This window comes from Carcharhinus amblyrhynchos, chromosome 8, assembly GCF_965287045.1.
Source record: "Carcharhinus amblyrhynchos chromosome 8, sCarAmb.v2.hapA, whole genome shotgun sequence".
Lineage (NCBI taxonomy): Eukaryota > Metazoa > Chordata > Chondrichthyes > Carcharhiniformes > Carcharhinidae > Carcharhinus > Carcharhinus amblyrhynchos.
This window is the reverse complement of record NC_137331.1, coordinates 48,940,145-48,956,717: the sequence shown is the minus strand read 5'-3', so window position 1 is coordinate 48,956,717 and position 16,573 is coordinate 48,940,145. Positions and strand designations below refer to the sequence as shown.

Below are 16,573 nucleotides of genomic sequence, written 5' to 3'. Positions count from 1 at the left end.
ATAGTCAGTGAAGAACAGGAATTGCTATCTTCAGTCTCGGAATGCTAATGTTAAGGTGAAACCTTTATCAATGTTTTTTTTTGCAAGGTTCTTTTTAAAATACTTTACTATTGTGTATAAATAATGAAATTGACAATTAATATATCAGCTGCACGTTTATTCTGCTAGTGGTCGGTTTCTCAAATAGAATGAAAACAATTTAGAAAGTAGAATTCTTGTGGCTACGATTAAGATGGGTACCAGAGATCAGTCTGCAGTTAGCTCCTATTTCCTTTCAGTTAAGTTACATTCAGGGCAAAAATGTGATTAATGAGAGCACTTGAGAGAAAGAAATAACAGATGAAGAAGGAATCTTCTGGACAGCTGCATGTTGCTGCCACCAAGAGTCTTCCAGGTAGCGTATAAGGCCACCAGCCATCAGATTAGAGCCACAATGACTTTTTATTTAACAATCTAAAGACTTAATTTGGATATGAAGGTGAACCATTTCACTGGCATTGAGGATAACCAATCCATAACAATTGCATAATCATTTTATTCAAGGGATGTGCCAGGATATGAGAATCTCACATGAGAGTGCTCAAAACTAAGGACTGTGGCCATTGTCTTTTTTCCATTGCTCATGTGCGCTGAAACCAATTATGACTTCATCACGCTTGTGGCTCAGTTAATAGTGGCCCATGATTGCCTTTGGAATCTTCCTGGCCTGCATGGTTCAGCACAATATTTGATGTTGGAATAAAGTAACAGTAATGAAGAAAACAATGGCACAAAGGAATGACAAATCCCCCCAGGCCAAATGATTTCCATTTTAGGATTTTAAAATAAGTTGATGAGGACATTATAAATGCACTAACTATAATCTGCCAAATTTCTCTTGATTTGGCAAGTGTTCCAATTGGAAAATTGTACATTATCACACCGTTTTGGTCAAAGGAAAACTAGGAAGTTAGTAACCAGTTAATGTAACATCTGTTGTCAGAGACTAGCAGGGAGTCTATATGGACAGAGTGACTGAGCACCTGAAACATTTTTAGCTGCTCAAAGAAGCAGTACAATTTTGTAAAGGGGAGGTCAGGACTGATGAACTTGATGGTGCCTAAGATTGTGGGTAGGAAGTACCTATGGATGTTATTTGTTTAGACTCCAGTAGGCAGTACCTTATAAAAGATTATTGGTTAAGGTTAAAGTCCATGACCTTGAAGGCAAATTATTGACCTAGTCTACTGAGCCACAGGAGACAGTAGGTGGGCACTGTCACTGCATTTTTGGGAAGCAAAGGCTTGAGAGTCTTAGTGCTGAGGAGTTATTTGCTACAACAAAATAACTGGTGGCCACAACTATGAGACCATTCCCCTCCTTGATTTGGGGGATTCAGTCCAAAGATGTGCAGGTTAGGTGGATTGGCCCTGCTAAATTGCCCCTTTAATGTCAGGGGGATTAGTTAGGGTAAATACATGGTGTTATGAGGCTAGGGCCTGGGTGGGATTGTGGCAGTGTAGACTCGGTGTGCAGAGGAGGCCATTCAGCTCTGTACGATTCTGTGATATCTATCATAATTTTTAAAATGCTCAGTGGTTTTGTTTCATTGAGAAAGGAAAATTGCCACACTGTTGTCAGGTTTATACCTTATGTTAAAGAAAGCAAATAGCTTGGACTTGAAAATTATCTATTCAAAATGAGTTGCCAAATTAGTTAAAGCTGCAGACTTCCTTTGTTGAGAAAAAGAAAATGCAGCCACAAGTCTCAGGTTAACCACACCACTGATTGTTCAATAGCAACATTTATCTAATAGCTGTTCCTTATAATAAAACTGCATTTCCATTCATTTTTTTTCCAAAGAAAGAACACCGCAGTTAAAGAGTAGTGTTTAAAACCTGATAAAGTTTGCACCTTAAACAGATAATATATAGTTATTAGTATGTTTGGCAATCAGGCAGATTTGTACAGAGGAATGTTTTACTTATCATTTGTATAATCAGACTGCAGCATCACAGACAACATTACGAGATGCATAGCTTACAGTTTTTTTACATTCAATCAACCATTTTAAAAGAGGGATTTTTGCACATGCAACAACTGCACATTCCTGTTACACCTTTGGTCTTGCCATTGGTCACAAAGGATGCTTCAATTGGTAAAGGATTCAAACACAAAGGGACAGAATTTAAAAAAAAACTCTCACAAAGAAAAATCAACATATGAAATAAATCATAAAGTAATTCCTCAAAAGCAAATTATTTAAATGGGGTGACGAAGGAATTTCATCGAAGGCGAGAGGGTGAAACCGAGGTTAATGAAAATGATAGCAGCCTTGTTGAACCAAAGTGCCTTTTTATGTTTCCAATGTTTTTGCAGTTTCATGTGAAGATGCTTAAAGATTTCAAATTGTTGACGGATCTATTCACTGTAAATTGTGATGTGCAGTTGTAGCGCATTTAAACCTCTTAAAATAACAGACAATGATACTGCGCCTGTTCTCCTGAGATAAGTCTTACTATTCCAAACATAAGAACATTAGTTATGGCTTGAAAACATTTCTGCCTAACATTCTCTGCCATTTAACAAACCTGTGAAAACAGCAATCCTGAGGTTTTTTTTAAACTAGCTAGTAATGTTAGTCTATATATTGGCAATGACAATGTCCTTTGGTACAAAACAAAACCCATTAACTTGAAAAACACTTGTACAAAAGTTTGAATAACATTTAACATAGTCACTTTTCCTTTTAAAACTATTTTGCCTGTGCTACTTGTGGTAACTGCAGTTTGTGTTTATCAGCACCAGGGAATCACCTGATGATATTTGTATTTGCAAATAGTTATTTCTTCAGACAACATGCATTAAGTCACTTCTCAGCCAGGGTACTAGAAATCTTGTCTAACAGATGCACAATAATCCCACAGTGAGTCAAGTTGGCAAATCTCCATCCCAGATAAATATTGAAATTAATTTGCTGTTTTTCAGGATTAAACATCCTTTCACAGTGCAAAGGCAAGAATAATAGAATTTGAATTTTAACACAGTTGGGTTCAATTCAAATACTTCTAGATAATTTCAAAATACGTACAAATCCAAACACTAATCCTTTATGTATGATATATAGAAATCTTTCTGTAAACTTTAGCATACCAGTTCAAATGTTAAAGTTCATTTATTTTGTGTTGGACATGGTAATTTTGAGTTATTTAATAGTAGGAGTGTGCTACTGTGTGTGAAATTCTACTGACGTATGTTTTTCTTCTACTGTAAGCCTGAAAGGGAAGAATGAACTGAAAAGTTTTCTGTAGGAAGAAAAGCCTCGAAAGCTACGTGTTCATTCAACTTCATGTTCCGTTACCTTTAACTAGCCTTCAGTTGATAGGTTGGGTCAATTACCCATTAGCCATAAGGATTTACTACTACTTTTCTAACCATGGTGTTTGGAAAGCATTTGAGATGTATTAAACTGTGAAGGAAATGAGAAACAAACAAAGCCCCTGGAGGCTTTTGAACTTTCTAGGAAGGCTCAGAGTCCTGACAAAATGCAATGTTAAAAAGAATAGGGCTGAATGATCAGATCTAGTGGAAGGAGGAGATCCAGGAGGCTTACCGGAATATGTCTACAATGAGCTTTCTGATCTGCTGTGCAGCTGTCAATCACAGCAGATCAAACTGGCCAGGTTGCACCTGCTGCTCATTCAGGCTACAAAAGGGAATCCTCCTACTGAAACTGACATCTCCTGTCAGTCTCAGGGATCTTTTCACACCTGAGGCTTCTTAGAGAGAGCAAGGATAATCACTTTTGCATAATGGAGTGAGTTCTGTTGTGATTTTGAAGCTGTCCAGGTGCCAATGAGGCATGGATATTAAAGTGACCAGAGCATCTCAAAAGTTTAACAGTAAACAGACAAGAATGAAGATTTTGAACTGAAAGCTGCTTGAGATCACTGTGCTAAGAATAATCTCCACTTTTCCCAGGGCTAGAAGAGCCCCATCCCAGGGGAGAGTGCCAAGGTCAAGACCATACCCCAGCCTGAGCCAACCCAACCCCCAGGGGGACTCTCCCTGGCAGTGGCAGAGGGGCACATGGGCACAGCACTTATTCCCCCCCCCCACCCCCCACCCCCACACCTCACTCCCACCCCCCACCCTCCACCCCACCCCCACCCTGCACCCCCCCACCCCCACCCCCTGAAGTCAAAGGTGCCAAGTCCATGTTTGTCAGGATATTCACCCAATCCTCCCATCAGGTGGACTTCCCACTTTTGGTTGGGGGAGGTGTGGTGTGGTGGTGGTGGGTGGGGGGAGGGCTGGTGGTGGTGGCAAGATACGTGGAAGCCAGAGCATCCTGCCTTAAACCCGCTAATGGCATTTAAATATCTATTTATGAATATCAATTAGGTTTCCACCCACAGCCAGAATTGGTGGGCTGAGTGAATCATGATGGGTCATGCCTGGTATGATTCCAATTTTAGCCCTGATTCCACCAGGGGCTACCTGGCCTGCTGAATTCCCCACTTAGTGATATTAACTATTGCTGAATTACCAGTGTTTCTCCAGATTGTTCACTATTTTACACTTGGAAATATCAAACATAAGTCTCACTGTTTAAGTTATATAAAAAAAACAAAAACTAAATGATTATCTCAAAAGCTGGCTTGAGTGTGAAATGTGCTTTGAGGTGGAGTAGCTGAAGCAAAAAGCACAGATGCACTTAAGAGGAAACTAGATTTGTTTTTGAGAGAGAAAGAAACGGAAGGATATGATGATAAGGTGAGAAGTAAGTTAGGAGGATGTTTATGTTGAGTTAAACACCAGAATGGACCACTTGAACTAAATGGTCCGTTTCTGTGTTACATAGCATTGACGGCACAATGTAAAAAATGTTTATTTTTGGCTAGGAGACAATTACTAACACATCTGTCAGACAAGAAAGATAAAAACATGGCTTGAGTTGATTCTCACACCCTGGAGAACGTAGCACCTTGTACTTCAGATGGTTTCTAGCTCACAGTACAATAGCACAATGTGACTAAACATGATAAAAAGGAGCAGCACCACTGGCTTAAAAGAGAATAAGAGCATTCCTGTAATTTGGGGAAAAAATGCCCCTAGGGCAACCACAAGGGAAAACATGAGGACTGTTCACAATACATTCACAATAGGTATTTTATATATATATATACATATATACACACACACACACACACACACATATATTTCTATAAGGAAAAAGTAGGGATGTGCAAACATCCTGACATTTGTTTTTTTCAAAAAAATGTTCACCAAACACTAGAATGTTTAATAAATTTAGGTGCTACCTACTTTCTTATGTCCTTAAGTGCATCATTCAGAAATATTGTCACATTTGGTTTAGCAGTGCAAACTAGGCTGCCAGAATTGTCCCTGGTGGCTGTATCATGCATATTCAGAATGTATGATTCCATCACGTAATTACAAACAATGCCATAATGCACAAACAACAATTTAAGGGCCTTATCCCCAAATCCATATTTCGTAATATATAATTTTTATTTTTTTACAAAATATATTTCTTGAACAAACTGTACGTTTTTATTATTCCATAAACTTCTATTTTTTGAAAAATTGGATGCGACTCTCGACAGAAACACAGTGGTTGAAGGGCAAGAAACCTTAATAATGGTGCATGCTCCAAAACCACTTCACATTTTCATTTGTCTTCTGCTAAGTTATGCTGCTGGGTATCAGGAACTACTGCACAAAGCTCAAACTGCTTCTAAAGATACAAATGTAGCCGTCACTATTGTATCTTGTTAATGAAAAATGATCTTACAAGCAAAAATTGATGTTCCAAATATTTCTATGATCCCACTGAAATTTGAAATAACTTTTATGATTGTACAAGCGAAATTAATAAATTTCCAAGTTGGAAAGAATCTTCAAAAATATTCCTGCCTAGGGAATTAAATACCGGAAAAAGAATCCCCGTCTACCTCAAGACATTAGCTACATTATTACCTTTCAATGACAGGAATAAATCAGAAGCTATGTAACCAAGTTGGGAGTTTTCTTAGAACTGCTTTGTAGATGGGGTTTAGGACATATTGAGCCAAAGCAGCTGTAAGAAAATTCCTGGCCAATGCCTTTTAATTCATGACACTATAATCTTTTCTGAGATGGTTTCATTTTGTACTGATTATGGCAAAGCAGATTCAAAATCTTATCTTTAGATAAGATCTTGTGATCTTATCCATTCTCTGAACCATAAAATCGATATTCTATCTATCCCCTTCACAACTTTAAATGCTTATAATCAGGTAAATTAGAAATGATTGTGGCACAAGCAATATTGTACAGTGGCACAGTCGTTAGCACTGCACAGTGCCGGGGCTGGGGTTCAATTCCGGCCTTAGGAGACTGTCTGTGGAGTTTGCACATTCTCCGTGTGTGGGTTTCCTCCGGTGGCTCCGGTTTTTTCCCCACAGTCCAGAGATGTGCAGGTAAGGTGGATTGGCCATGCTAAATTGCTCCATAGTGTCAGGGGATTAGTTGGGTAAATATGTGGGGTTATGGTGCAGGCTCGATGGGCCAAATAGCCTCTTTTTGTACTGTAGGGACTCGACCAAAGCTGAGCAGGATATATTAAATTTGTGTTTGAATTAAAAACTGGATCAAGTTTTAGATAAGTAGTTGAACTATTTTTAAACAGGCAAGTTTACGATAGAAAAATGGGCAAAGTATGATAAATGTACTTGAGAAAAAAATTAGAGAGGAGTGAAAGTGGAAGAGCATTAACTGGGGAGAAAGACATACATATCTGGACAGAAAGGAAATAAAACATTTGAGAACTGTAGGTGTAAAAAAAAAAATCAGCAAATGAATCAGTGCTAGCAACAAAACTTAGAAAAATAAATTAAGACTTATTAATACAAAGAACAAATCGTGAAGCTTCAGTATCATGAATGAAATGGAAAATACAGGTTTAACAAGATCTCTAAAAATGATCAAAGTTCAGAACCCTCATGAGTATGAGGTCTAAAATGTTTAGGAATAAAATGATTGAGAGAACCATCACAGTGGCACAGTGGTTAGCACTGCTGCCTCACAGTGCCAGGGATCCAGGTTCGATTCCGGCCTTGGGCGACTGTGTGGGTTTCCTCCCACGCTCCAAAGATGTGCAGGTTAAGTGGGTTAACTATATTAAATTGCCCCTTAGTGTCCCAAGATGTATAGGTTAGGGAGATTAATGGGGTAAATATGTGGGGCTACAGGGATAGGGTCTGGGTAAGATTCTCTATCGGGCAGTTGATGTAGACCCGATGGGCCAAATGGCTTTCTTCTGCAGTGCAGGAAATTCTGAGTAGAACTAAACAAAAAAATCTGCTTTTAGGTTAGTCTTATTCGTGCTTCAGAGTTGATAATGTATGCTGTATGGTTAGAATAGTTTTTCCAAGCTAGTATGAGAATTATTGAAAAAAATAAACTTATAGGACAGTAAGTCAACTTGGGTAGTAATTTGTGACAAAGGGGAGAAACTCAATTAGAAATTGTTATGGGCAACCAACACCTGGCATGATGCAATGGTGTTCATGAACACCAATGCATCTGCGTTCTTGATTTTAATTGCATTAAATTGAGGGGGATGAGGCAGCTGATCTACCAGTGCCAGATTTTTTTTTAAACGTGGCCGAAAATGAAATGACCCCAATAAGTATGACCAAAGTGTAGCAATCATACAGATGACAGACAATTTGCTGATTCATTAAAGAACAACAGTCAAGGCCAATCAAATGAAGATCCTGACAGAGATAAGTTCAATTACCTTTTCAGGTTTCAACTTTCTTCTCAACATCCTTTCTGCAAATGTTTTCCTGCTGGGAGAAAAATCTGGCCTCCTTTGTCTTGTATGCAGAATACAATGACCTGGGTTTGTGAATAATCATTCTTGGTCTTCTCTGCACCTTTACTGGAGGTACATGGATGAGAAAATTTAAATGCAATCCAGTTAATAAAAGGTGAACAGAACCTTCCTTAACATTTTATAATTTTGGATTCAAATTTTAATTTGTCACAGTAAATGCTGTTTTATAGAACTGAGATGGTTTCATTGGTTAGCCAGCTGTGACTCCTAAATGGTCTTTTGACTGTTCTTGACAGAGAATTTATTTTAAAGCATGGTTATAGTTAATATTTTGAGAAATGGACATTACGTTTAGATTATCATCACTGAATTTTAAAGCCATTTGCAGATATCTTCATCTTTCAAAAACTGCTTGAAAAGTTTCTTTTGTATCTATTCTGATCAATTTGGGGAATTCTGTTCATGATGTTAACCCAGTTTATAAAGAAACCTGTTAAACTACAAGGAATTGCATGCAATGACAGCTTTATTCAGCTGGACACAATGAAAAGTGGATTATATCAAGTTCAACTTCCCACAGATCAGAGCCTGCTTTCAGTTGATCTGAGGTTAATATTAAACTATTTGGTTTGAATGGAAACTGAACACTTTTTAACACAATTACTGTGATATTAGTGGACGGCGTAATTTTTCTGTTCAGCCTTATTGTCCCAGGGAATTACTGACACTTTCGGGGTAATTTTCACCTGGGCAGTAACCTAATGGAGCAGGTCAATCATGCATTGCAGAATCTACCAGATTTCCACCCTATTAATTACAGGCATGTTCTACAAATGGGTTGACAATCCACTCTGTCAATATACTGCCTAGGTGTTGATGGTGAACATTTAACCCTTTTACTCACCCAGCGTTAAGTGCAATGCCTGTTAGCTGAGCAACACAGCATTTCTAGCATCAGATCACCAAGACTGTTTTTTTTTGAATAACAGTTCTTTTCACTTTGGGAGAAAATTTACAAGGTAGTAGGGAACTGCAGCCAAAATGACAATTTGAAAAACAGAAACTGCTGCCCTTAATGTATCCCAGTGTTAATGTTAAGCAAAACTAGCATCAATTCAATTCTACTGTCCTTGTTCATTGATCCAGTTCAATGCACATCCCTAAGGAGTCCACTAGTTTTTAATGCAAAACTACGTAGCTGTTCATTACTGTTTTTTTTAACAGAAACAAAAGATTCTTGTTGAGTATGGCTGGTGTTTCATGGTGTCTTCTTAATGTTGTAACACAATCAATTCTGCTTTTGTGAAAGTTAATCACAGATCTGGAAAGAAACAATTTCACTCTCTTTTCATGTGACCCTGATCTTCCAACTCCCTCAACCTTCAAGAAAATAAGACACATATTGTAATATCTTCAGTGGTATGCAGTATTCCATGTAATGATTTTGCTGTAGTTAAATGCAAATGATTAGTAAAAATAGCGTATACTGCTCAGAAGAATATTTAAGTCACACCAAAAAGATAAACCACAAATGTTTCATTCAGAGTTCCTTATGTCGACACGGAGTTTGCAGGCATCAGATTTGATATTAGGGAAACCTCCATGACTAAAGTATAAAATTGTAACACAATATTCTTCTTTTCCCTGTCAGATGATGTTTCAAAACAATGCAAAATTATTTGCTTCAGAATTTCTTCATCACTCTACTCCAGCTGCTCACAGAAAGGGATTTCAATGTAATACATCTTTCATCACCGATATCTAAACAATCGGTTTGCTGTTCAGTTCCATTTAGGCTTCTTTTAAGTGCATCTTGTTGGAAATAAGTGTTGCTACAGTTACAAATTTATTTAGAAAAAAGTTAAGTGCTTCAAAACTGTACATAGTAGCTGCCCAAAGAATCTTCTTAAAGGCCCTTTACAACTCGCCTCTAATCAATAAACCTCTGGCAAGCTTTCTTCCAGCGACAGGCAGTACACCACATGTCTCGGTTTTCCATACCATACACTTTCCGGCACTTCTTTCCTTCTCCACGGGTTTTTCTGTGAGAAAACAAATCAACATTGGATGTTTTGCTGCACTAAGTATGACCACTTTCATATTCCTCTTCGAAGGAAAAACATGAAAATGAATGACTGTGATGGTAATTGGTGACTGGCTTTTCAAGTTCCACTCAAAAAAAAAATCACACCTTTCAAAACTTCATGTTCTGCAATTTAATGTACGGATTTTTGATTACCGCAGTGAAATAGTATATTGTTTATTGACAAAACAAAGAATTTAATCTCATTGTTTATTATCTGCCACACTTAATTGGAGAAGTTTTGAATGAACATGTTCTTCCATAATGTCAAGCACTGCGCACCAAAATGTAATACATCAGGTAAAGTTCTGAGGTATTTTGATGTCATGAGGCACTATATAAATTAATAACATTAACAAACAGAAAACCAATAGTAATAGCTTTCACAATTTAACAAAAAATGATCCTTATTAAAAACGTTTAATATCCTGAAAAGGGCCACAATTTTAATTGTGTTGACCGTATGCTTGTCAAGGATAAATATTGTTATGCGTTAAATCTCAACCATTGTTAAAGAGTAGGTCCTGAGCCTTTAAAGACTGGATTTGAAATGGGAAAATGTTAACTGTATAACTGTTAGTGAGAAATGAGTACTGTACCTGGTTCCGACCACAGGTCTGGGTGGAGAGGAAAGTGAAGTGAGGGGCTGCTGGCGTTGCTCTCCAATACCCACTGGTTGGCTATGGGTTGGTGAAACCTAGCACACACAAAATGTAAATCAGTCCTACTAGCATACAACTCTATCAGGACGTGTCCAACAAACACCCCTAATTAGCAATCCTACTTTCTGTTGGACAGGGATCCTGCAAAATAACATTTACATTGTTTGCTTACTGCCATTTAATCTGAAAGGATGCTAAGAACTTCAAAATCTTTTTCTAAAAAAACGTTGGAAATATTTTCTTCCAGTTCCATGTTTGTCAAGTGAATTTTCAACCTTAAAAGAAATGGTGAACCAAACAAGAACTTGTTCCTTTTTCTGTTTGAGAAATAAGAGCAAACACTGCCTTTGGTTGAGTCACTGTGCAAACTAAATCAGTTATGTCAGTGATCGAGCCAGAATTCTGCAGTTAAACTCCATGGGCTGGATTTTTGATTCCTGGTAGTGCTGAGATTGGAGTGGGGGGTGGGGGCTAGGGGGCAGAAGTCCTTTCCCCAGCATCATTCCCACTTCCAGGCCATTTTTTCAGCAGCAAAATTGGGACCAGCAGTGTTACCTGCCTGCATACAGCTGGTATCTGATCAGGCTCATTAAGAAGCCAACTGGAATATTCCAGGATAAAAGCAAATTACTGCGGATGCTGGAATCTGAAACCGAATGAGAAAATGCTGGAAAATCTCAGCAAGTCTGGCAGCATCTGCAAGGAGAGAAAAGAGCTTGAGTCCAGAAAAACATCAGTTCTTTTCTCTCCTTACAGATGCTTCCAAACTTGCTGAGATTTTCCAGCATTTTCTCTTTTGGAATATTCCAATCAACTTTCAGGTTCCTGTAGGTGGTGGACACATTTGGGTGGTCTGAAGGTGGACATCCAGCAGCAGCCCTGGGAAGTCAGTGCTCTAGGCAGGTCTTGAGGCAGTAGTAGTGCAGGAGTAGCCACAGGCCACACTGCAGAATAATGGCCCAGCTGCTCAATCTATCTCTTAATTAAAAGTTGTAAAAAAGGTTGGAGTGAGGATACTTCCATGTTGATGCCTTCTGTCTTTCTTACCTTCTACTACAGCCCTCTCGTATTGGAAGGTCTTGGGTACTTGCACTCCAGCTTTGAGAAATTGCCTGCCATCCTTCCTTGGACAATGAATGTGCCATCTGGCCATTAAATGGAGGGCAGTTAAGGATGAGCAACAAATGCTGCGAGGTGGCACTGTGGCACAATGGTTAGCACTGCTGCCTCACAGTGCCAGCAACCCAGGTTTGATTCCGGCCTTGGGTGACTATCCGTGTGGAGTTTGCACATTCTCCCCTTGTCCGCGTGGGTTTCTTCTGGGTGCTCTGGTTTCTTCTCAGTCCAAAGATGTGCAGGTTAGGTTGATTTGCCTTGCTAAATTTCCCCTATGTGTCCCAAGATGTGTAGGTTAGGTGGATGGTAAATGCACAGGGCTATGTGGGGGGCTGGGCCTGGTTAGGATGCTCTTTTGGAGAGTTGGTGCAGACTCGATGGGCCAAATGGCTGCTTTCTGCACTGTAGGGATTTTATGATTCCAGTTGGCACTTGGGAAAAAAATCACAAGTGTGACTTTGGAGGCAGATTCAAGACCCAGAAATAGTTCTAAACTTTGTTTCATGCTCCCAGGGCAGATATTCAGCTCCATGGGTCAGGAAGTCAGTTAGTGGAAATTACAGCAAAAACATCTGATGTTATTTCTAACGTTTTTTTTGCAATCGTATTTTAGCAAGATTGCTAAATATTTTTGTGCTCGGTTTACTAACACGGGCCTTCTTTCCAAATAAGATAATTTAAAAAACCTCAGAGGTGTTTATATCTGAAAATAATGAAGTTTTGTTTTAATTGAGTTCTGTAGTTTCAAATCACAATGCTATCAAATTACTCACAGCCAATGAAGCCACAAATTCATTTTAATCTATCAAATGTGATCTTTGTAGGTTGTGGCATTTAAATGTAATACGTAAACTATCACATTTGGCTGATAATGTCATTAGAGCTACTTCACAATGATCTTTTCCTCCTTCGCATTGTTCAGATTTTCAGCGATTGGCCAATGCTTCACAATCTCCTCAGTAAAAGACAAGCAGCCATAGTTTCATATTTTCTTGCTAGTCCTAACTGCATTGTACCATGACAACCAGCCTTGAAGTAGGAATGCAATTTGAGGCCCATTTTATGAAGTTTCGCTCTGGGAACACTCATTCCTCAAGCATTAAGTTCAGGAAAGAAGGGCAGAAGACATTATGCCAGGTCTCTAAGTGATATGAGACAATTACAGACATGCTAATGAGGTACAAGAGACAATCCCAGTTTCTCATTTCTTTTCCTTATAATTATTAACAGCCAACTGAAGGGATGCTGCAAGAAGTGGCAGAGCAGAAACACTGGGACCCCACCTGATCAGACTGAAGAGTTGAGAGTGCAGCAAGATGATTATAATCATCGAAGTGTGAGGTTACAGATTGTGGCTGAATATAATTCTGCTGCTGATGGCTCACAGCACTTCATTGATGCTCAGTTTTGAGCTGCTGAATCTCTTATTTAGCACAGTGGTAGTGTTGCACAAAATGGAGGGTATCCTCATTTTCACAAGGACTGTGTAGTGGACTAATGCATGTGCAACAGGTAGATTGGTGAGGACAAAGATAAATAGGTTTTTTCTTCTTGTTGGTTCTTACCCCACCTGGCACAGGCCTAGTTTGGCAGTTTTGTTCTTCGGCCAGAATCAGTGATCATCACCAAGCTACTCTTGTTGATGATGTGAAGATGCCAATGTTGGTCTGGGGTGAGCACAGTAAGAAGTCTCTCAACACCAGGTTAAAGGCCAGCAGTATTGCTCCTTCACCAGTCACCAGATGAAGGAGCAGCGCTGCAAAACCTGTTGGATTTTAACTTGGTGTTGGGAGACTTCTCCCTCTTATTGATGGATATTTAGGTACCCCAGACAGAATATGTTCAGTGTTGTTTGTACCCACCTCTTCTAAGAGTTGTTTAGTCTGGCTGAATTCTGATTCATCAACTGAGGGAGGGCAATGGTCGATAAATTGCAAGAGGCTTGATTGCCCATTTTTGATCCAATGTCATGCGACTTCAACGAGCCTGAAGTCAATGCCTGGATCATGCTGGCAAAGCGGATGCAATTGCTGCTAATTGTGTGAAAAGATATAACCAACTAATCATGGGCTGCAGTGGCAACTTGCTCTTCCATTTGCACTGTGGACCTAATGATGAGGGAAGTGCAAAGGTCCAGCCCTGGAAGAAAACATACTACCTTTGGCATCATGAGACATAAACATGCTCCTTGAGCTATATCTACAGTTCATGATGTTAAAGTATTTTGTAATCATTTCCAGTGTTTTATTTGGTGTACTTTTAATTGCAGCCCCCCTCCAAGTACTTCCTGTCTGCCCTGGAACCTGGCTCTGGTTTGCCACCACATCTCCCCCACCTCAGCTTTCCTGGCTCTTCTATATCAGCCCTCTGTCCTGAGACCATCAGCTCCTCTCCATTTTGCTTCCTCGGTCCCATTGGTATCAGAAACTGCACTTGATGGAAGAGCTGGGATTAAGAGGAGCAAGGTATGATTCTGTGAACATGACTATATCAGGCCATCTGTGGGACTGATCACCCAACTTTGGCACAAGCCCCCAGGCGTTGATGATTTTGTTAGGACTTTGTAATATACAGTGGGCAGGGGTGCCTTTGGCATGTCCTGTGCCTAATCGATGCCAAGTGGTCCATCACATTTTACTCTAATTCCACTTTTCCGTAACGGTTTAATACAACTTTAATGACTTGCTTGGTCAATTTAAAAGGGCAGTTGTTGTGGACCTGAAGCTACATGAAGGCCACACCAAGTCAGGATAGCAGATTTATTTCCCTAAAGTTCATTAACAAACCAGATGGAATTTTATGACAACCCAATAGTTTCACGATTGTCACCAGTTAGAATGGCGTTTTACTTAAATTACTTCATTCTTGTCCTGTCTTGCTTGTAGCTCCTCCCATTAGAAGGTCTGCTGTCATGTATGTCACATTCATCTGTCTTGTGCCATATTCACACATCCACTGCAGCACTGTAAAGTCCAGTTTCTAACTACATTTATATTGACCTCACTGCTACTTCATTAATGGAATCTAAATCCCTGCAGCTGACATAATAGGATTTAAACCTATGTCCCCGCATCCAGGGCTCTGGATGACAGTAAACGAGTCCAGGCCTCTGGATTACAGTAATATTACATTCCCCCAATGGCTTGATTGAAATTTTGGCGCCAGCATTAGATAAATTCCTAGTCAGCTTTGGAAATGCACATTGGAGCTTTTCCATTCAAATATAAATAGTCACATCTGCAGGATTCTGTCACAAGCAGCCACTGATATGAAACAGAAAAGATAAGATGTTCAATATTATCATTCCCTCCACCACCAAAGCACAATGGTAGTGGTGTATACCATCTACATTCAATGCTGCAACTCACCAAGGCTCCTTCAACAGCATCTTCCAAACCCGTGACTTCTACCACCTAGAAGGAAAAGGGCATCAGATGCATGGGAACACCATCACCTGCAAGTTCCCCTCCAAACCACACACCATTCAGACTTGTCACTGAATTAAACTCCTGGAATTCCCTTTCTAACACCATTGTGAGTGCACCCACACCACATGGTTGGTTCAAGAAGGTGGCTCACCATCACCTTTGGGGCAATTAGGAAGGGGAAATAAATGCTAGCCTTGCCAGTGATGCCCACATCCCATGAAAGAATAAATGGAAACAAGTAAACTCATGTGGATGTCGCTTTGAGGGTCAAGTGTTCGCCACCACGGAAGGTAGTTCGAGTCAGGAGATTTCCTTAGTTGGCAGACCAGCCTCATTCGGAATGCCTATGAGACCCAATTTTCACTCCAAGAAGACAGGGCGAGATGGCAGAATGCGGGCTGGTTAAAAGGTCCATCTTGATTCTTTGGGACTTTTGTCCTGGTTTTTGTTTATGTTTTAGACCCTCTAGCCTTCACCCCTCGAACACTACCACCTTTCCAACAACCACTCCCCATACCAGTATTCCTCCCACTCCCCCCGCCCATCCCATGTTCCTCTAGGCCTCCTAATGTAATGCCAACTCCCCCACCATATTTGGTCCTTGCGCTCCTCCAAGCCAACTCATATAGTATCTATCAAGGGCAAGCTTCAGGAACTATGCTGAGATAAAAGGAAGGTATAAAATATTTATTACAACCTTCACTATTCTATTTCATGAAAGCCCATTCAAAATTTTTCAATCTCAAGTGCTTAATCCCATGTAAAAGAAAACAATTTTTGTTCATAACCCCACATCAAAGACAGCTAATCCTGTAACATTGGCTTTGAGTTGTCAATTAACCTGTAAGATTAGGGCTCATTGCTGAGATAGTCATAGTTTATGAAGAGCAGCTAAGCATTCATTATCACTTAAGATAGTGCTTAGGGAATTGTCAACAGCGATTATGGCTGCGAGAACAGAGTTATGTCAACTTTGACTGACACAGGCATCCTGTAAAGAGCTAGGGATTTAAATAACTTATAATGATATTTCGACCTGTCCTCTTCTGCCTTTCAAGAGCACTTATGTCTATTCTAAAGATTTATAATTCCCACAATATAGTTAAGGCTCTTATGACAGTGGAAATGAGGTATGTTTGAGCTCAGCGCTGAGCTTAAATGGCCCTACTGAGTTTAGGTTTCACTCCTTGTAAGTTTCTACCAGTGAGAATTGAATCTGTTGGAAATTAGGGCAGGACTTCCACATCCAGGTTCTGCCACCTATCATATTTAAAAGTCTGTGGAGTCTCTGTGATCTTGTGAAAAAACAGGCCTGAGTCTCAAGATTTCTCCAACCGTGGCTCTGATGGACCATAAACATCTTCAGCCAGCTTGCAAGATGTTACTTTGTTGTATTATCAAAAGGTAGGAAATTGAATAGAATATAGCCAAAAGGGTCAAATAGGTTAAGCTGCCTCAA

The 16,573-nt window shown here is 39.6% G+C and overlaps 1 protein-coding gene across 2 annotated transcripts in view; it reads right to left on the bottom strand.

Annotated features, from left to right (window-relative positions):
- Positions 1-4,193: 4,193 nt before the first annotated feature.
- znf704 (zinc finger protein 704) overlaps positions 4,194-16,573 on the bottom strand; it is a 192,075-nt gene continuing 179,695 nt past the window's right edge. The window contains exons 8-10 of one of the 2 annotated variants that reach the window (XM_080194038.1): positions 15,055-15,099; positions 10,508-10,605; positions 4,194-9,867 (exon numbers count right to left, since the gene is read on the bottom strand). In XM_080194038.1, coding sequence (XP_080050164.1) covers positions 9,756-9,867; positions 10,508-10,605; positions 15,055-15,099 — 255 coding nt within the window. In that variant the 3' untranslated portion in view covers positions 4,194-9,755. The remainder of the gene's footprint in view (positions 9,868-10,507; positions 10,606-15,054; positions 15,100-16,573) is intronic. The other variant, XM_080194039.1, reaches the window with a different exon arrangement.